Genomic DNA, 21,142 nt, shown 5'->3' on the forward strand with positions numbered 1-21,142 from the left:
ATTGAGCGTCTCAGTCAAAAGCAAGAATAGATTCTCATGCCTATAATCCATCATGGAAGCCAATTTAATCGTTTCAACTATACATCCATCAGTAGAGATGGTTCTTGATGCGAGACAATGACTCAATGGTTGCTTTCAGTCGTTCTTGCAACACTTGTGTGGAGTAAGGAAAGAGATTCTTTTGTTCCAACGAGAAAATTTGTTCATTCAATTCTTGTAAAAACTGAGAAATGATTGTCAGTTTTTCTTTCACTGCATTTTGTGTGCAAGGAGGATTAGAGTCAACTTTTTTTTTCGAATCATTCATCTTGGTCCATTTGGAAAATTTGAACAGTAATTTTAAAGCATTTTCACATGTTTCATCCGAAATCAGATAATCCATCATGACATTGATCTTGAATGAAAGAATTCCAATAAATTGAAACATGACTTCCAAAGGATGTAATTTTTCTTGAATAAATTGTTGAAGGACTTCATTCGAGCTTTGATTGTCATACTTTGACGACCATACTTTGAAAATATCCAACAATGAATTGAATATAATCAATAACTGTACATCATGAGAGACTCCAATGGCATAAATGTACGAATAAAAATCCGAAACGGAACATGTGTTTAAAAGTCGTGACATGATTTGTTCATTTCTTGAAATGAAAGATTCCACAAGTTTGCGAGCACTCTCATCACTTGAACAAATTTCAAAAGTTCTCAAGGCCAATAAAAAGTATTCCCTAGCTACAATAAAATCCATTGTTTCTGACACGAGAGTTTGAGACGAGTTTGGATCCACGAGTATGATCCTTCTCAAATAGTTCTCAAGAATGAATGAACATGTTTCAAGTAAAGTCGGCACCATTTGTATACAATTTTGGATGTTAATGATTGTTCGCATGATGGAAAAGAGTTTCTTACAATTAACATCCATCGTGTCGTATTTTGTCAGTTGCAACTTGACAAAATTGCTAATCGATGAAATGCAACGAAAATCCTCACCACTCGTATGATTTTGAGCAATCCAAAATTTCAAATAATTGTACAATAAATCATTCATGATGAACAGTAATGTAAATGGTAAATCTTGATCTCCTATATGTAAACATGTGAGCTCAATAAATTTAGAAAATAACTTGAAAATAGTAGAAATAAATTCCTCAGTGAGATTGTCTTTTCTAATGCATTTGATGCAATTTCTTAAAAACAGTAATGGTTCTGTATTGGGATCCAACTTGCTGTATATTTCGAGAATTTTTGGTTGCAGATTTTCTGAAATGTCTTTCATCACGGTTTGAATCATGAATTGTTTGGTTGTTTCAGAGGTTTCCAGTTTCCACAAACTGAATAAACACTTTTGACTAAGGAAAATAATGAGGCGTTCTCGAGAAAGATGAAGCCACGGAGACATCAATGGTTCCGATTGAAAATCATGTTCCGAGAAAGGAATGATGATGCCTGAATGAATATTCGCATCCAACACAATCGGACTCGAGAGAATAGGGATCAGCACTCTGAAAACAATTTCCGATAATTTCTTTTGGCGCAACTTTTCATGTTGTTGAATGGTTTTCAATATAGCCTCTCCATCTTGAAAGAAGTTCTTCAAGATTGTATCATCATGATCTTTTCTCATGAAATTTCTCACATCTTGATCATTTTCATTATTGTTTAATTGATAATAATAATTTTCATTCGGAATTTCCAGCTCGAATGGTGTTTGTTCATCATCCAACGCCCGATCTATCCAAAGTAAAAGTTCATTCAAATTTAAAACAGCTCGTTTCCAATCTTCCTCGTCGTCATTTGTACCACTTTGAATGAAAGAAGAGGTATTGCTATCATTATGATTTGAGAACTCCATTCCATCATTCTTTGAAGAAGTGTCTTCATTGATAATTTTTCTCTTTTTTGTTGGTGCGTTCATCATTATTTTTTTTTATTAATAATTAAAATTTAGAAAACATCATGACCATGAGAGTGTTTCATTCATATTTAACGTGTTTACAAAAATCGTGACAATGTTGAGGAAACTCAAATAGATCGGACTTACTGATAGAAAGTTCAAATAGTCGCTGAAGCAGATTCGATCCGTCGAATCGATCCTGATCAAATAAATTTCCTCAATGAATCCAGATCAACGAGCACACACATCCGGGGATGCGCACCCTTACCAAAAACCTCTTCCGCTATCATGATCAGAGGTTTATTCCATACAAAGACATGCTGCGTCACTTTTCAAACCATTCGTGCAATTTTAGAACAAGACAACAAAAAAAAATATTTCATATCTCCACCTTCATCATCATCGCCATCACTATCACTCGCCATGACCTCCAAATTATTAGAAGAAAAGTATCGTGAAGCCATCCGTTCTCTCTCCGTTTCCTGCAAGGAGAATATGCAATGCGTTGATTGCAACAACACCCAAAAGAAAACGTCCTTTGTGGTCTTGCAATATACGAGCTTTATTTGCGAAGACTGTGCCGATGCTCACCGATTCTATGGCTCTCAAGGAGTTAAGCAGATTGGACTCTCCAATTTTACCAAGGAAGAAGTTGAAACCATGCAACGTGGTGGAGGCAATCAGAAGGTACAACAAGTGTGGTACGGAGGAAGGAATGATATTGTCAAGCCAAATCCTAAATTATGTAGTTCCGATAAGGAATACAAGCAAAAGGTGAGAGAGCATATTGAGAAGACCTATGTCAAGCGTTTGTACCGATCCTCTTCATCATCGGTTGTTGATAATACGAATCAACAACCATCGGGTACAAACAATTCAATCAACACCAACACCACTTCTCTCAATCCTGGTACCTTTGGAGAGAATATTCCCTATAATAACGTTCAATTCAACAGTGGAGGAATTGATACCAGAAAGAGAGGAACAGATTTGAGTTCCACTCAGTACGCCAATGTAAAAACCAACACCTCTTCAACCATTATTCATAGTGGTAATATTGCCGGAGTGATGAATCAGCAAACCTCTTCTGGTTCTTCTGTTCAATCACAACAACAACCACAACCAACAATGGTACCACAATCCGTTAATAATCGACCACCCCAACAGCAGCCGCCACAAATGGGAATGATCAACAACAACAACATGAATCAACCTCCCATGATGATGAATAATATGGGAATGATCAACAACAATAATAATAATATGGGATTCAATCAAGGATTCTATAATCAACCACCACCACCACAAGGAAATTATATGATGCCACCAAACAATAACACCGTAATGATGGGATACAATCAACCTCCTCCAATGATGAATAACAACAACAATATGTCTTTCAATAATTATGGAAACAATTATCCTCCATACGGAAACAACACTAATACTTTCAACAATAATCCAACAATGGGAGGATATAATTCACCAAATAACATGATGATGCCTTACGGTAACAATTATGGCCAACAACAACCACCATTCAATAATAATTATAACACGATGATGGGCCCACCTTCACAAATGAACAACAATAACAACAACACTATGATGGGATACAACAATATGCCATCAATGAACAGTAGCAACATGAATTATAACAACAATAATTTCAATACCATGCAACAACAACAACCACCAATGAGCAACAATATGAATAGACCTCCACAACAACCACCAAGCAATAATTATGGTCACATTAGCAGCATGTCTCCTCCTTCATCATCGTTTGGTATCACCAACACAAGCAGCAACAATTTTGGAAATGTAAATACCACCACTCCTGTCAACAGTGGCAGTAATAGAGCCTCTCCTTCATTTGGCAGTACCAACGTCGTTCCATCTCCACCAAAAGCAACAGCAATAGTTCAGCCTCCTGTTTCATCCAATCCTCCACTTCAAACTCCTCACAACAAACCAGTGGTGATGAATCAACCTTCCTCAAGTACAGCTGGCTCAGGTTCATTTGGCACTCTATCAGGCAGAAGTGGAAGCTTCAAAGGTACCACTACTACTACTACTCAACCTTCCACATCTGCAAGTAGCACCTCCACAAGTCAACCACCAGTGAATACCTCAAGCTTGACCAATCAATTCAACAAATTGTCTTTGGGCGGTGGTTCATCAACAACCCTAAAAACAAGCCCAAGAGGCACCAACACAGCCACCAGTAGTAGTCTTCCAAATTCGGCAACCTCAACCTTAAAAACAAGTCCAAGAGGAACGAACAATACCCAGGGCACCTCTGGAAACAACAGTGCCACCACCACAACTCCAAAGGTTGTCACAACACAATCCGGTGTTCTCGTGGGTACTACAAAGACTATTGATTCATCTGAATTTGAAAAGACTCAAGCTGTGACAACTGGAACCTACATGGACGATTTACTAAAGAAAGCCAACCAAGACAATGACAAATTCAAGGAAATTAATCCAAGCAAAGTTGTACCAATGAAACAAACAACAGATTGGCAATAAATTGTCACACCATGTAAATATCGCCTTTTCACATAATCCACCGACCATGTACAACTTGTCTGAGATCAACAACACGGAGTCCTCCTCTCATGAATTCGTCATTGTCCACCATCCCTCAAAAAATAAGACCAACTCTTTGCACCCGCAGCAAGGAATTTCATCCGCAAACGTTTTTTTCTAAATCCAAGTTGATTGATATTGATTCCTCACCTCACACACCATTTGGAAATGATGCAACAACAACAACACGACTCTACCAATCTATTACTACTCAAAGAACCACCAGCAAACATCCCAGCCAGTACCAAGAACGGCATTCCCAGTCATCATTTACCTTCTTCGGATGTTTCTTCTTCTTCCTCATCATCATCACAACAACAACCTCTTCCACAAATTATTTACAATTTCATTGCAGGAACATTTATGAATGATGAACATCATCATTCCATCCATAACGATGAATGGATCATTAACAAATCACCAGCAACCAATCAAATCATTTCCTACATTCCAGCCTCTTCCGATCGTCATGTCCAACAAGCGGTTGATGCCAGCAAGAAGTGTTGGCGTGAACGATCATGGTGTGGACTCTCCGAAGAAGAACGTGCTCAATATTTAGATAAAATTGCAAATGAAATTGAGAGAAGAATGGATGAATTTGCAAGAGCTGAATCACTCGATACAGGTAAACCAATCACTCTCGCTAAAAACTTGGACATTGCGAGAGCTGTTTCCAATTTCAGATTTTTCGCACAGGCCATTCGACAAACTCACACCAAGGCCCATCTGATGGGTGATAAAGTCATTAATTACACCACACGAAGACCTGCTGGAATTGTTGGAGTCATTGTTCCTTGGAATTTGCCAATTTATTTGCTAAGTTGGAAAGTAGCTCCTGCTCTGGCTTGTGGAAATTGTGTGATTGCAAAAAGCTCAGAATTGACTCCTCTCACTGCCAATTTATTGGCTGAAGTAGTGAGAGATGTGAAATTACCGAATGGAGCTTTTAATTTATTGCATGGATATGGAAGAGATTGTGGACGTGCTATTGTGGCTCATCCTGATATTAATGTCATTACATTCACAGGTGGAACTGCTACTGGAAGAGTGGTTGCAGAATTGGCTTCGAGACATTTTAAGAAATTAAGGTAAGTGATCATGCTGTGAACACAAGCAATCATTATCATTCATTGATCATGTTTTGACGTAATTTGAACTTTTTAATGAAATGATATCAATATTTTCACAACAAATATTGTGACGGTTTGATATATTTATTCAATTGGCACTGCTCAAATTTCTATGTCATACCCGTCATGCACGACAATGTTCATTCTCAATGGTAAATTCAAAAATTGACCATTCTCTATGGGTTGATTCATTATTGAAAATCATCATGTGATACTAAAGCTTGGAATTGGGCGGAAAGAATCCATTTATCGTCTTTCCAGATTGTGACCTCGATAAGGCCATCGAAACTGCAAAAAGAGCTGCCTTCTTAAATCAAGGACAGATTTGTCTGTGTGCTTCCCGTTTCATTGTTCACGAATCGATCCATGATCAATTTGTGGAAAGACTCAAAAAACTCACTGAAGAAACAACAAAAATTGGAAATCCATCAGATGCTACGACAACCTTTGGTTCTCAAATTTCTCTCGAACATCTCGAAAAAATTGAATATTATGTGAAATTAGCTCAACACGAAGGAGGTACCATTGTGACTGGTGGCAAACGTCCAGATTTGTCACAACACGATCCACAACTCAAAGAAGGTGCCTTCTTCACACCAACGATTATTACTGGACTCGATTACAAATCTCGAACTGCAACTGAAGAAATATTTGGACCTGTTTGTACCATTCACAAATTCTCCACCGATGAACAAGCTCTTGAAATGGCCAATTATGTCGATTATGGATTATGTGCAACTGTTTTTACCAGTAATTTAACAAGAGCTCATCGTTTTAGTGATGAATTGGAATCTGGAATTGTTTGGGTCAATACTTGGTTGTTGAGAGATTTGAGAACTCCATTTGGAGGCATGAAAAAGAGTGGACTTCACCGAGAAGGTGGAGAATATAGTTTGGAATTTTACAGTGAAGATAAGAATATTTGTATTAATTTGTAAGAAGGGGTTGGAGGAATTGCAGACATTTTCGCGAAAGAATCTCAAGTCACTTGTCACAAAAGAGCGAATTAAAAGTTTTTAAAAAAAAAATGCCTTCTTTGGGATCCAAACAAAATTCCAAACGTTCCTCTTTACCTTCAGGAGCAGTTGTATCCTCCTCCTCATCTTGCACAACAAACGGCACTAAACGACACCATAGTGATAGCACTTTCAAGGAATCATCTCCTTCAAAAAACAAGACCATTGATTCCTTTTTCCGAAAGAATGATCATCAACCGCCATCTTCTTCATCACAAGAACAAGAACAACAACCTCCATCCGTTGAATCTCAAGAATCCTCCTCTTCGGATCTTCAAGGTCCTACTCTGAAAAAACAAAAAACATCATCCATTAACTTGCATCATCCAACTGCAGGGACTTTTAAAAAGAAATCAAATCCTAATAACAATCCATCCTCATCATCATCATCACCCTCTCCTCTATGTACCGGTCCTCTTGATTTATTATTTCAAAAGCAGAAAAAACCATCATCTTCTTCGCAACGATCATCAGATGATGAAACTGCTGAATCCTCTTCTTTGATGATCCCTAATAGTGATTACTCCTCGTCAGCTTGGGAGACGGAATGGTCCAAGTTGGATGATCTTCAACGCCAAGTCGTTCATGAAGACTCTGCCAAATATTTAATGATTAACGGTTCTCATGGATGTGGAAAAACTCTTGTGGTGGCTTTGAGAGCTCTTCATTTGTTGAAAAACGATCCAACGAGAAGAGTACTCGTTTTGACATTTTCAAAGAAGGCAGAACAAGAGATTCATGCCAGAATTTACAAATTTACTGGTTTTAAAAATAACCAGAATCAACGCATTCATGTCAAGACCATTCATGCGTTTGCCTTAATGATCATGAGAAAATTTGCCGATGAAAATCATAAAACTATTTCTAATGACGATCAAATATTGGAAATATTTAGAAAAACTAAACCAAATGACAAGATGACCAATGAATAATTTAAAGATCTACTCTCATGGTGTCAAAAGCAGAGAGCCAAAGGAAATACGCCTGCAGATTTTATGGATGAAGAGAGAGATTTTATGACATGGTATCAAGATGAGCTTTTAAAGAAGTGCTTGACATTGAATTCTCTGATCGAGCAAGCACATCAAGTATTAGAAACAAATCAAAATGCCAAACAATTTTGCTCACAATTTTTCACAGATTTATTTGTTGACGAATTTCAGGACACTTCTTTCAAGCAGTACGAACTTTTGAAACTTGCAGCCAGTCATGACCATTTGAAAAATATGACCGTTTTTGGAGATCAAAATCAATCCATTTATTCATTTATTGGATCAAATGGAGTGAAATTGTTCGAAAAGTTTAAAAATGATTTTACAGTTCTTGTGATGGACATGGTAACAAATTATAGAAGTACCTCTGAATTGGTCGATGTTGCGAATTGTTTCATGAACACCAGAACACTCAAAAGATCCTCTGCGCCAACAACACAAAATGAGAACAGTTGTATTGTAAATCAATTTGACTCTGTTTTACAGGAAATTCAATTTATTACAAACAAAATTAAGAATCTATCAATGAATGGAGTGAATTTGAACAGTATTTGTGTTTTATTTCGAAGAGACAAATTGCGGAATGATGTTGCAGAATCGTTGACAAGAGGGTATAAAAGTAGCCTCTCCAGAAAATGATCAATTTTTTGTAGTGTTAAAGATTCTCAAATTCATGCTAGGAGAAGGTGAGAAAGAATACACTGAAAAAGAACAAGATTTACTTTATATTACTGAACATTTTAAACCTTACATGAAAGGAATTGGTGAAAAGACTGTGAAAGATTTTTTATCAAAAACGGAAACAAAACAAAAGAAGAGGCAAGATCGTCTTTTGCACTTTGTTGACACATTGAAGACATTGCTAAGGAATCTGCGGAGCACACACAAGGAGCCCATTTCAATACCCGCCCTTTGTGACTATCTTTTGCAAAATTTTCTAGATGTGAAAAAGAGTGCCGATGAAGAATATATTCGACGAAGATTTTCAGCATATTCGAATGAATTGGCCTCTCTTCATGCATTGCGTGACATTGACGCTACTGTGACGAGCGATGTTGACCAAACTCATGTGATGATGACTGAGGGAGTTGTCCTCTCGACCATTCATGCAGCGAAAGGTCTTGAGTATGATTATGTCTTCATTCCTGAAGTTCAAGATGGAGTCATGCCTCTACAGAAAAAAGTGATCGATCTATCAAAGGTTCCAGAGAAGCAAATTGAGAAGATTGATGAGAGTGAAGAGAGAAGAATATTTTATGTGACCATGACACGAGCGAAACGATGTTTGTATTTTACTCACGTGGAACCTTCACAATTTATTTCTTGTATTTTCACACACAAGTCATTGAAACAACTTTAAGGTAGTAGGTTTATGGACAGTTGACAACAGTTGCAAATATTTGAAATAGATGTAGCTATAATTTATATTTATTGAGACTTGGTTTTTCTTCTTCACATGAGATTAATCCATCTTCAAATGTTGAGGATTCATCCGAAATGTCGTCATTTGGCAGCCCCAATGCCGAGCAAGCCAAAGCCCGTTGTTCACATGCTCTTTTGATTTGTGCCACGTCATGCGAAGCTGATATCACCAATGAGAAATCCATGATTGCACTCTGATAATCCTTCTTCTTCATATAAACATCTCCTCTGTCCAAATAGGACTGCAACATTGAGGGGTTGCATTGAATGGCTGACGAAAAATCGCGAATGGCCTGTTCATAGTCACCAAGTGAATCGTAAACACAGGCTCTGTTATAATAGGGATGACCATTCATGGGATCTATTTCAATACTTTTTGTACAATCATCAATTGCCTTTTGGTACTCGTGTTGAAGTGAATAAAAAAAACCCCTCTGAGCAAGAGCTTGTGGACTTTCATTTGTGAACTCAATCTCCATACTTAAATCCTCAATGGCTTCTTGAATCATTCCAAATAACGAGTAAACATTCGCTCTGTAACTATACGCTCGAACATTCTTTGGCTCTTGTTCAATCAATTCAATCGCTCTACAAAAATCGTTCATGGCATTGTCGAAATCTTTCACATAAAAAAATGCTTTTCCTCTTTCTAAAACTGTTTTTGATTCCAAAGAGGGATCTAATTTCATGCATGTTGTAAAATCTTCAATGGCCAGTTCATATTCTGATAGTTCTAAATAACAGAGGCCTCTTGCATGATAGGACTTGGCATCTTTCTCATCAAGCAGAATAATCGTTGTGAAATCTTGAACAGCTTGATCCAATAGTTGTTGTTGTTTTCGTTCTTGATATTTCAAATAAATACTACCTCTTCTGTACAATGAGGGTATATCTTCTGGATTCAATTCAATGGCACAAGAATATTCATCGAGAGCATTTTCTAATTGTCCAATAGTTTCATAAATTAAACCTCTATTGAAATGCATCTCAAAATCATTGGGATCTATCTCAATGGCTTTGTTGAAATCTTGAATTGCCAGATCATACTGTTTCATGTTGTGATATAAACTTCCTCTATTAATATACACTTGTTTTTCTGATGGATTTAGAGAGATGGCAGTACAATAATCCTCTAATGCTGAATCATAATCATTCAATTTCTCTAAACGAAATCCTCTGTTCAAATAAACATAGGGATGAGTAGGATTAAGATCAATGGCTTTCGAATAGCATTCAATGGCTGCATGATTGTCTGTCATGTTCATTCCTTTGAACACATAAGCCAAAGGAGAATCTTTCAAATGATCGCCAAAATCGTTTGGATTTTTCAACAAACAGATACAATCTGCCAAATAATGCAGCTCAGAGGGTAAATTTTCTTTTTGTTTCTGCATCCAAGCAACGACGTCAATAGAATCCACGTGTTCCTTTGCGCTCATTCGATAGATTCCTTCGAGTAAGCAATTTTGAAATTCCATTTCTGATTCGTGACCTTTCAAATCTCTAAAATAAAAATACCAAGCCATTAATAAAGTTTCCATAATGTGTTGAGAATTCATTCTTCTTGAAGGTTCGATCTGCAAGCACGACCAAATAAACGGAGCAAGTTGACATCTTTTCATTTGATCACTACCGTCAAAGATTAGTTTCCAGATTTCTGATTGTGAGAGTGTGGATAGAACAGTGTTCATATCTTGAGTAATGACTTGATATAAAACACAACCAAGACTCCAAACATCAATGTGTGGAGAATATTTTCGATGTTTGACTTCTGGTGCATTGATGTGAAGTTTTCCAACAGAAAAGGAAGCTTGTTTTTCAGAAGATACACTACTGTCACAACTGCTACTGTTGCTACTGTTGATACTGCCACTACTGTCACTACTGCTACTACTATGACTTTCCCCAACAATTATTGACGTGTCAATCGATTCTTGCGCTAAAAGCAACACCTGTTCGAAATCAATGACACGAATTCGACAATAATTTTTTCCAATTTCTTCAATAAGAATGTTGTGAAGTGAGAAATCTCTGTGAATGAGCTTCCTTTCATCTGTATGAAGAACAGTCAACACTCTCGTTAATCGAAAAGCCAAGTCAAATAATACTTCCGTCGAGAATTGAGATTTCTCTCCTTTTTTCATGCATTCCACATATTCATCCAAATCACCCTCTCGATAGCATGGCATAATAATTACCAAATATCGAGTGTTCTTTTTAACACTTTCAATCACGTGTAAAATTTCACAAATATTTTCGTTGGGCTGAAGGGATTGAATGACACGGCAAGCTCGAAGTTCTCTCTGGTAGAGTGTATCGGATTCGTCTGCGCATTGTTTTACAACTCTCAACATGACATCATGATCATGTGATATGGATGCAGCAGAGGTAGATGCGGAACTATCAGACACACAACATTTTGCTTTCATGATTTGAATGGAGATCGATTCGGGGAGATCATGATCATTCATAATCATCTCCACGGTCTTGGATTTTTGTACCGTAAATGATTCATAATGTTTTCCAGTGTTTTCGTAGAGGAGTTGCTTGTAGAACTGTTCCATTCACAGTCGCAACAAGAGTTGTCACTTATTTTTTTTGTTGTTGTAATTCTCATATCCAAACATTAAAAACTATTAATGTTAATAATAATAACGTTAATTAATAACGTTCTGGAATTCTACTGGAAGGAGGAGGAGGCACCACCATAACAACGATAGCGAATGGGTGGTATGTCATCCATTTCCTCTAGAGTGATCAAATCATGGCAACAAATGTCGATCAAAATAAATTTCGAGGAAACTGGTGTTTTGGTTTTTTCAAACACTAATTGTGAAATTGGCTTACTAAGATCTTCCAAACGACGTTTTGTGAAGAATGAATAGAGCATACTACGTCCTGTTGAGCACATACTAATTTCTAAATTATAACACTCTTTCATAATGTCGACAAGATCTTTCAATGTAATTTCTATATTTTCATCAATGTCTATCGTGTCCCAAAAGGTACAATAGGTACGATTGGGAAATGAGGAAATGGTTGGATTTTTTGGAGGAGTTTGTGTGAACAATGTTAGACAGTTAGTTACATCAATGGTAGCATTGTTGTAAGAGTCTCGAAATCCTTGAATGACCTGTGCGAGGATCATGTTGTTTCAAACAAATGAAATGTGACACTTCACAAAAATTACAAAATTCACATCACATACCTTATAAAACTCAAGACATCCAAGAGCAGACATTATGGAGGATATACTTAAAATTGATGGTGTAGAATCGAGTGTAGTGTTCCAAATAATCCATTTTGCGGGTTGAACAATTCTGAAATTTTCACAGCGTAATATCGTTGCGATGTAAATGAACTGAAGATAGTGCTTGTGCTCATAGTTTGTGTAGGGATGCAATTCAATGTCGGACAGTATGTTTGATTGTTGCAGCAATTGACCATAATCCATGTCATCGTCTTTCATCATGTTGTTTCTTGTATTTCTAATTGAATATACACTTTCATCATGGTTGTGAGATATCTCTTTAAGAGATGTCAATATATCAAATGTTTCAGGAACCTCAAAACCATAAAGTTGGGCCCTAAACTTGAACAGTAACAGCACAAACTCCACATGATTGGGATTGCATAAATCGAAATTTAACACTCTAGGAAATCGTTTTGTGACGCTCCAAAAGTAGGTGCCATCTGTGGTTATCATGTAAAATGGATAATTATCAATCAATAACTGTATACTAGTATTGAATAAAATTTCAAATTGAAGCCGTGCCCATTTCAAGCATTCCAATAAATTGTTTGGTCTATATCGAACTAAAATATCATACATATGTTCCTTAACCGTAGTAGAAATAAGTGCGGTCGGTTCTTTTACATAAGTTAATGCAGTTTCTGCATAAGTTGTAAACTCTCGGTAAAAAAAAGTCTCGGCCCAGTTAAGACATTGAATGGGCAGAGTAGGAGCAGCAAGTTTGTAATAAGGCTTCTCATCAATCAGGTTTTCCGGTAAGTTTGTGACATAGGGAACCACGATTTGGAGGTTATATTTGACTCCATTATTGCATGTTGTTTTGATAAGAGATGTTTTGTCTCGATTGCAAAATTCCATAAAATCCACTGCACTAATGATGTCACAGCTATCTGTAATCATGTCCACTGAAAACGCTGTCTTGATAATGGATGATTCTTTCAAAGGAGTAATTAATTGTTGTGTTTTTGAGGCTGAAGAATGGATTGTTAGATGTTTCAATTTTTGAACAATCTCTGCAGATGCTTCAGCTTTAGTCAGTCCAACATGTCTTCTCCTGAACAGGAAGTGTGTTCCAAGATGCTTCATGCTCACTTTTTTATCATCACTCACCAAGAAGGATCCTTGAAGGCCATTACCAACACCCATCATGAGATAATTTTTCAAGTATTCACAACCCATAGGTCCAATGGTGTACAAGAGGTGTTTCGAGTTTTCAATTTTCTCATGTACTTGTTGTCCAAAAATTAAGGCTTGGGAACTGTACATGGTGCCATTCATACAAGGATCAATATCTTGACTGCTCCTCTTCACAAGCTTCTCCTTTTGATGCTTGTTTACACAGTCAAATGCATCAAAATAAAAGAGTTGATTTGGAATAGGTTCGTAATAACCACTGGCAGCTTTTTGAATTTCCATCGCTGCAATACCTCCAATCAAAGAGGAAATGGTCGCAAGTTGCGAAGAATAAGTTGCCGCAACGAGCATTAGAATGTCTTGATCTTTTTTTTGAAAGGGGTTGTGCATTACCACATGTCTCATTCACTAATGTAATTAATTTTTTGAAATCTTCACATGAATGTGGAACTCTATGAAATGTCTTATAGAATTTTCCGATTGTCATAATGGATGCATGAACAATATTGGGATTATCTACATGCAACACACATTTTTCGAGAGAAGGATTTTGAAGTATCTCCGTTATTGGTTTGTGTTTAGAAATTGTTTCTTTGCAAACTCGAATGGCAAATCCAGCACTAACTGGATTAAAAGGTGGCAAAATCGATGCGTCAAGATCGATAGTCACACACAAGTTGCTGTCATGCAAATAATTTACCTCAAGGCATGTAAAGTAAGAGCCGTCAATTTCGGGCATGCTTTCAATTCCTTCAAGAGAAATAACATCTCCTTCTTTCAAATTATTTGTTTGGCCCTGTTTGGAACCTCCCCTCAGTGTGATAATGGCAGGATTCGTCGGTGAAACATCAATTACATAGAAATAATCATAGAGAACAGAATTTGGGTGAGGTAAATCCTTGTAAACAAAGGAATTTCCAAAATCACAAAAAACAGATCCAACAAGACCTCGCGTCTCGGAGGCAATCATCTCGATGTCGTGTTTTCTACAATTCTCATTCACAGTGATCAGATCAAGCATGCTATAATTATTAATGGAAACGATAGTAAATTGTGAAATGAATTGATCATCTTGTAATTTTGATTTTTCAATATGGTCACAAAATTCGACAAACACTTGCACCTTTCCACCCTTGGATGCAAAATACTTTTCGTAAATACGTTGAATTTCTTTCTTCATATGATTCCAATCTCCTTCATTGTCTTGTGAAGGTAGAGAGAATAAATTATCCTCATCTTCATCCTCCAATAAAAACGAAAAGGTTTGAAATATTTCTTGTAAGCCTTTTCCATGATCTCTCAAGAAATTCATATTTGAAATCTCAATCAAAAAGGTTACATCGTGATGAATGGCTCCAAAACTCAGCACAATATTCTTGGCAATTTCCAATCCAATCAATACATCCCCACAACTATGTTGTAATAAATGATGAATCAGAATGGTTTGTTGTTGCATGCGATCCACTCCATCGGAACCAAAAAATTGAGTAAGTGCTACTGATGGAACACCAGCAAGTTCTTCCTCTTGAGGTTGATGGAGAGGAGTTGAGATCATTTTTTCAAAAGATGAATTAGCTTTATATATCAAAGATTTTCTCCTTTTTAAATTCATATAAACTTTCATGAATTTCTTCTTGATGATTCTCTCCTTAAGGGAATCTTGGATCTTCGAGAGTTCCTCTAGGAAGACCAAATCCTTGAAAATATATCATCAGATTTTTTCAACCATCAATTTCAAAAAAAAAATATAAAAAAAAAACACCCTGTTCATCATCATGGGACAGTATTGGTCGAGTTGGAGTGAGCACGGACTCGATCACAAAGAGGACAAACTTGCGGTGGAACCTCCGATCAAATGGACCAATGAGATGGTTATGGATTGGCTCTCAAAACATGGCTTTGATGATTACAAGAAACATTTTATCGGAGTGAATGGAAGCATGTTGCAGAGTTTAACCAAAGATACTTTGGTGGATGAGATGAATATTCCGACGGGTGTTGCTATTAAATTGATGAGAGAGGTAGATCGGTTATTTGTTCATACTGTGGGTAGCTCTGGCTCTCCAAATTATAATAATCATAATAACAACAACAACAACACTGCAACATCTCATCTGAATCATCCTAACAACAACAACAACTCACAAAATAGTAATCTTCAAACCAATGCATCCAACAAGTCTATAATTTCCATCTCCACCACCACGACATCATCATCAAGTTCTGTCAATGATCAAATTTCCATTCAACAAGACGATGAAGAAGCGATCAAAAAGTGTCTCATCAAATTGGACAAGTTAAAAGGACTGCAAAATTTATCGGAAAAACAAAAGCGAGATAAAGCAAAGAATCTTGTAATCAAACATCACTTATTGAACAGTTATTTGAACAAGGATTTTGTGGCAACTAAAAGAACTATTACTGAGCTGATCAATGACTCACCGGTGCCTTCATCTTCCTCAACAAGGCATAATTCTGTTTCGTCGTCTTCCTCTTCATCAATTGGATCCATCATCCCGTCAAGTAAAGCACCAACGATTATGATTGCATCTGAAAATGTGGAAATTCATGATACTGGAGCTGTTAATGATGATGAAGATAAAAAAGATTTACAAAAAGTAGCAAATGAAATTTCCGATTTACAAACCAACAAGAATTATGTGATCAAAGATGAGGAGTTTTTAAAGGTAAAATTGGTGATTGTAGAGCTTCATAGAACAGCAGCTCAAAGAAATTTTAGAAAATTTCTTTCACCTGTCTTGGACACGTTCAATGTTGTGCCACAGTTTGGACTCTTCCACTCTGCTCTTGTCGTTGGACCATGGTATTTAGAGGTATGTGCAACTTGAAAAAGTAACCGCTTTGGTTTGTGACAAGTGTGATTGTTTTTTCATGTATATGAACTATCATGGGACCGGTTAATTGGTTGACATTTTCGAATTATATGATTTATGTTTATGTATATGAAAATGACATAAATCATAAACATAAATGACATTTTCATGAACATGGGATGATGTATCGCCAATATTGTGACATATACACCACGAATGTCACTAGTGGAACGACTCTTCACTAATTGTACCTCGCAAATGCTATTCAGGAGCAGCAGTATTGGCTGCAGACGTGGATCGAAGTTTTAAAGGACCTCAAGTAGGAGAAGCTCTTGAAAAAATTTCTAACATTATTTGTAATTGGAATGCTAACATGATGTATTCACAACAAAAGGCTAATTGCCAACATTTTGTTGATGAAATTTGTTTGGCTTTGGGTATTGAATTGAAATTTAAAGGAGCTCTTGGAGATTACTGTGAAAAGTTGCGAACATTTGGAAGTTGTGAGCTCAATTACAGCATTCCAAAAGAATTGAAAGAAAAATGTGAATTCACTAAAGAAACTTGGAAATTTACAAGCCATTCCCAGTTGGATGATTTTGTACATACCATTTGTAAGAAGGATCCTCTCTATTTTGAAAAACGACAAGACGATTGGAGTTTATTGAAAAGCTTTGATCGAGCCTTTTGGCTTAGATATTACAAAAATAAGAAGAGTGACGATTTTAAACCATGTTCCAATGGTTGCCCCTTTTCTGATCCAGCAACAAGGTAAGTTTCTAATTATTGGTCGATAGTGAGTAGATCCATCGATTTAATCCTGTGTAAAAACCAATGTCATTATGAATAGTGGCTCAATAATGGAAAACTTTTTCACATTTGGAAGTAAAAAGAGGTAACCAAACTGGAACACTAGATGGTAGTGTCATAATCTAAAGGCTAAACTGGTAATTACTCTCAATCCAACAACATATATGAGATGTTCATTGCTCATTCATGCTTGCTTTTATTTATTTCAAATCAATTTTGATGTTGTAAATAAATGATTCTTACACTTACACACCCAACCAACATTTCACCAGTGGTTAGAAATTATGACACCCACCATGTGTTTGTTCATCATATTCTCTTTAGAATTTCACCCTTAATAATAATGAAAGGATTTATCTAAAGGTTCTAAAAAAAATTACCTCAACCATGAATTATCGTTTGATCTTCGTCACGGCAGAGAAAGAAGAGCTCGTTCTGATAAAGGCTTCGTTGAAATAAAAAGTGTTGTTGGGTCCCTCTCTAATAACAACAACTGAAACATGTTCAACAATTAATGGAATCAAGATTTATAATCTACGCTGATTTAAGAGGTGTAACTTTAAGAACCTACAATCTCGATGAAATTAGAAGATCATTAGAAAATGAAATTAATTTCACACGTGTCGGTAATGCTCCTTACTTCTTGGTTCTTGATGAATTTGGAGTGTGTTTCTTTCAAAATATTTAAACAAACGTGCACGAAAGGATTCAATATTTACTGCAATGTATGACATTATCTGCGCATTACTCCACCCAATCAATCAAGATCCAAGATGCTCATATTTGTGGAAAGGGAACATTCTTAGATTTACTTGGACAAGGGCTATTTAGGCCAGACTATCATTATCCGTGTGAAGTCCACAGAATCATCAATAATTCATTTTCCAAAGACAACATTTTGGGTATTGTTGAGCATAAAAGATTCTCTCACTAGCAAAATGAATCAATGAATCAATGAATGAAGAATTATCTGCATGAAAAGGGTTACGAGCAAATGCATTTGTTGACAAACTTTATCAACAGTCCTGAAAAACGTCAGAATTAGGAAAGCGACAAATTAGTACGTCTGTTCTTTCCTCCTTTGATAATTGAAAACTTTCTCACTGATGTTCAAATTGGAAAAGATTATAAGAGTTTTACTAAATCCTTACTTACATTGATTTTAGAAGAATATCACATTATTAAGGACATGAGACAAATTTTTGAAAGGTGTTTCAACATTCTTTTGGACATTCAAATCTACATTGGCTTCTGCTTTGGGACAAACAATTGGTTGTGCATTTCCTTTTCTTAAAGATACCATCATTGGATCTGGGCACATTTCAATATTAAGATATTGGGAAAGATTGACTCACCAATGAATTCATCAACAGCATCACAGAAAACAAAATGGATTACTGATCATTGGAGAAAAAGTTGGTGATGTTTTAAATAAGAAGAGTTTCAACTTATCCCAATACATCTCTTGTCATTGCAGATAAAGATGACATGCAAGAGAGTTTTTAGGAAAAGACAATTTGAAAGCTTTTTACCGTCTGCCAACACCCATTCTCTTGTGCATGCGCAACGCAGTTTTTGGATGACGCCACTTTCGCTGGAGAACAGCACTTTCGCTAATTCTAGTCCATTGTCCAAGCGAATCTCTGCTCACTCCAGCGAAAAAACTCGTTGCGCACACATAAGACTATACATTCGCTCTTGTAGACTATAGTAGACAATGACAAATTAATAGAAACACTTTTCTTTTCATCAGCAACAAAATAATTGGAAGATAATCTGTTACCAATTTAACTCTGCAAAGCACATACCTTTTTGAAAATTGTAATACATATCTTGTCATAATATTCACATTTAATTGATCCGAATGATTATTATTTACAAACAGATAGAGCTTCCCATCATTTTCACATAATAGGACAACTCCACCACTGGTAATACTGACAATACAATTTCACTTTGTTTGTCCTGTGACATTTGACAAACCTCAAGAGATTGATTCTTTTCAAAAATAACGATATTTGGATCTGAATTGAACCTAGATGCAAGATCACCAACCATTGGAGAGGATCCTTTTGACAATTGTGCTTGACCAACGGCTTGAACTTTCACAGGAGTCGATTGCAGTGGTGAAGAAGCGTTCATTGTTGAAGCGTCATTCAAAACATTGGGTGACAAGCCAGGTGAAACATTATTTTCCATTAATGAGGACATTAATACGGCTTTCACACAATTGTTTTGAGGAGAGGAAGCATTGGATCGAAGGAGTCCTTTCAATGTAATTGGAAATTCTAATAAATGGTGTGAAATGATATTCTCTTGCATGAGCAAATCATCGTAATCGAATAAACTAGATTTGACGAGTAAAATTCCAATAATGTGATCACCATAGGGTTTGGATAAATCCATGTCCATTGTCGAATTGATCAAATTACTCTGTTTGTAAATTTCAATAATATTTTTGTGTATATATCCTTCAACTTCAATAGAGAAATCTAAAACCTCATTCCAAGAAACTTCCTTTCTTCCCACTTCGAGACAAGTGACAGTTGTCTTTTTGGTTTGTTTCCAATTGAGGGATGGATTCACAGACGAAGAAATGGGTTTCACGAATGGAACATTTTTCTTTGATCCATTCAATCCAGATGATTGTGTATTAAAGAATTCCACACTCCATTCAATTTTCACAAAAGGTGTCACACAATCTTTAAATCCTGGTAAAATATCCGAAATGGTATCCAAATGATGACATTGTTTCACTTCAAATTGACCTTCAAAGTGAAAGTGAACTTTTTGTGGATAATCATTTCCAATGAGAATTTCCTCTGCTTGATCTTCTGCAAGTGCTCCTGCAAATATTTTACTTCTTCCATTCACATGATGATATTTGGAATTTCCATGATTGGTTAATTTGAAATTCTCGTCACTAGTGGAATCGACGACATCCTGATGCAATCGAATGGATCCTCCTCCTCCTCCTCCATTGGAGAGGAATAATTGTGTCGGACTTTCTGCACTTCTTCTCTTGAACGCATTTTTCGAAGGCGATGACAAGTATTTGGAATTTGTTGTGGTCGAATGGGTTGTGTCGTTTTTTCCTCTTGGTGACAACATGGCCATGACAGGTGACGTTGCAATTTCATACGAATCATCATCGAGTGGTACCATTCCATCATCAGTTCCATCCCCTGGATGATTCGAAAACAAATCTCGATCTACCAAATATCGTCTCGATCGATCCAACATTTCTTCCGCTTGTTCTTCTTGTTCATCTTTCACATTTCGACATCCGAAAAGTAATCGTTTGAAAGAAGTCGATAAACTTTTTTTCGAAAGTGACGACGAATGTCTCGAAATTGGATTTAATTTTACATTTTCCATGGATTGATTCGAAGTATTGGGATTTAAATGTTGTCTTGGAGTTGTTGCTGAATTGGGTGTTAATGTTGTTTTGGAAGAATTTTTCAAAGAATTGTTGGATGGATTGACAATTGACACGCTCGAAGGTTGTTGTTGATACCATGTGGCATTAGAACCAATATTGATACCACTTCCATGATCACTGGCTTGATCCAAGTGTTGTGAGCTCACAATCGTAGTGGTTCCGTTAATCGTATGTCGATGATGATAAGAATTAGTATTATTAGTATTATTAGTATTATTAGTATTATTCAATAATGATGGTTGTTGTTGTATTTGTGTCGAAGAAGTGAGAGAAAGAGAAGCGAATGGCATCGTCGTACTCGTTGTGAGAATATTATGGTTATTGGTGATGATGGAATGAGCATTGGTCTCAGAACCGTTACCACCAACGTCACCACTCCCCGAAGAAGAAGAAACGGAAGACAATGCTGCTGTGGTTTTTGTTGATGTTGTTGCTGTCAGAGAAGTTCCTGTTGTGGATTTGCGAGAAAACTTTTTCATGTTGTTTGGAAAGAAGTGTTTAGAAATGGAGTGAAATTGTAAAAAACCGAAATTGTTTGGAGTTTTTGATGATGATGGTGGGAGGTGTGAAAGAGGTCACAGGTCTTGTTGTTGATCAATTTTTTTTGATGAAAAAGA

General features: G+C 36.5%; 10 protein-coding genes across 10 annotated transcripts; 6 read left to right on the top strand and 4 right to left on the bottom strand.

The window, feature by feature from the left end:
• Positions 1 to 88: 88 nt before the first annotated feature.
• FDP41_008840 (uncharacterized protein) lies at positions 89 to 1,921 on the bottom strand (the record flags this gene model as incomplete). Its single annotated transcript, XM_044712736.1, has 1 exon — positions 89 to 1,921. The coding sequence occupies one exon, from the start codon at positions 1,919 to 1,921 to the stop codon at positions 89 to 91; it is 1,833 nt and encodes a 610-aa protein (XP_044557305.1).
• Positions 1,922 to 2,185: 264 nt separating this feature from the next.
• FDP41_008841 (uncharacterized protein) lies at positions 2,186 to 4,432 on the top strand (the record flags this gene model as incomplete). Its single annotated transcript, XM_044712737.1, has 1 exon — positions 2,186 to 4,432. The coding sequence occupies one exon, from the start codon at positions 2,186 to 2,188 to the stop codon at positions 4,430 to 4,432; it is 2,247 nt and encodes a 748-aa protein (XP_044557306.1).
• A 228-nt stretch (positions 4,433 to 4,660) lies between these two features.
• FDP41_008842 (uncharacterized protein) lies at positions 4,661 to 6,560 on the top strand (the record flags this gene model as incomplete). The annotated part of the gene is made up of 2 exons (XM_044712738.1): positions 4,661 to 5,580; positions 5,843 to 6,560. 2 exons carry the CDS (start codon positions 4,661 to 4,663, stop codon positions 6,558 to 6,560), a joined length of 1,638 nt encoding a protein of 545 aa, XP_044557307.1.
• An 89-nt stretch (positions 6,561 to 6,649) lies between these two features.
• Positions 6,650 to 7,570, top strand: FDP41_008843 (uncharacterized protein; the record flags this gene model as incomplete). The annotated part of the gene is made up of 1 exon (XM_044712739.1): positions 6,650 to 7,570. One exon carries the CDS (start codon positions 6,650 to 6,652, stop codon positions 7,568 to 7,570), a length of 921 nt encoding a protein of 306 aa, XP_044557308.1.
• Positions 7,571 to 7,633: 63 nt separating this feature from the next.
• FDP41_008844 (uncharacterized protein) lies at positions 7,634 to 8,269 on the top strand (the record flags this gene model as incomplete). The annotated part of the gene is made up of 1 exon (XM_044712740.1): positions 7,634 to 8,269. One exon carries the CDS (start codon positions 7,634 to 7,636, stop codon positions 8,267 to 8,269), a length of 636 nt encoding a protein of 211 aa, XP_044557309.1.
• A 34-nt stretch (positions 8,270 to 8,303) lies between these two features.
• FDP41_008845 (uncharacterized protein) lies at positions 8,304 to 8,990 on the top strand (the record flags this gene model as incomplete). Its single annotated transcript, XM_044712741.1, has 1 exon — positions 8,304 to 8,990. The coding sequence occupies one exon, from the start codon at positions 8,304 to 8,306 to the stop codon at positions 8,988 to 8,990; it is 687 nt and encodes a 228-aa protein (XP_044557310.1).
• Positions 8,991 to 9,045: 55 nt separating this feature from the next.
• On the bottom strand, positions 9,046 to 11,616 carry FDP41_008846 (uncharacterized protein; the record flags this gene model as incomplete). The annotated part of the gene is made up of 1 exon (XM_044712742.1): positions 9,046 to 11,616. One exon carries the CDS (start codon positions 11,614 to 11,616, stop codon positions 9,046 to 9,048), a length of 2,571 nt encoding a protein of 856 aa, XP_044557311.1.
• A 116-nt stretch (positions 11,617 to 11,732) lies between these two features.
• On the bottom strand, positions 11,733 to 14,994 carry FDP41_008847 (uncharacterized protein; the record flags this gene model as incomplete). Its single annotated transcript, XM_044712743.1, has 3 exons — positions 11,733 to 12,185; positions 12,261 to 13,804; positions 13,878 to 14,994. The coding sequence occupies 3 exons, from the start codon at positions 14,992 to 14,994 to the stop codon at positions 11,733 to 11,735; spliced, it is 3,114 nt and encodes a 1,037-aa protein (XP_044557312.1).
• Positions 14,995 to 15,214: 220 nt separating this feature from the next.
• Positions 15,215 to 17,172, top strand: FDP41_008848 (uncharacterized protein; the record flags this gene model as incomplete). The annotated part of the gene is made up of 3 exons (XM_044712744.1): positions 15,215 to 16,273; positions 16,500 to 17,044; positions 17,124 to 17,172. 3 exons carry the CDS (start codon positions 15,215 to 15,217, stop codon positions 17,170 to 17,172), a joined length of 1,653 nt encoding a protein of 550 aa, XP_044557313.1.
• Positions 17,173 to 18,958: 1,786 nt separating this feature from the next.
• Positions 18,959 to 21,004, bottom strand: FDP41_008849 (uncharacterized protein; the record flags this gene model as incomplete). The annotated part of the gene is made up of 1 exon (XM_044712745.1): positions 18,959 to 21,004. One exon carries the CDS (start codon positions 21,002 to 21,004, stop codon positions 18,959 to 18,961), a length of 2,046 nt encoding a protein of 681 aa, XP_044557314.1.
• Between the last annotated feature and the right edge of the window lie 138 nt (positions 21,005 to 21,142).

This window comes from Naegleria fowleri, assembly GCF_008403515.1.
Source record: "Naegleria fowleri strain ATCC 30894 chromosome Unknown tig66, whole genome shotgun sequence".
Lineage (NCBI taxonomy): Eukaryota > Heterolobosea > Eutetramitea > Acrasida > Naegleriidae > Naegleria > Naegleria fowleri.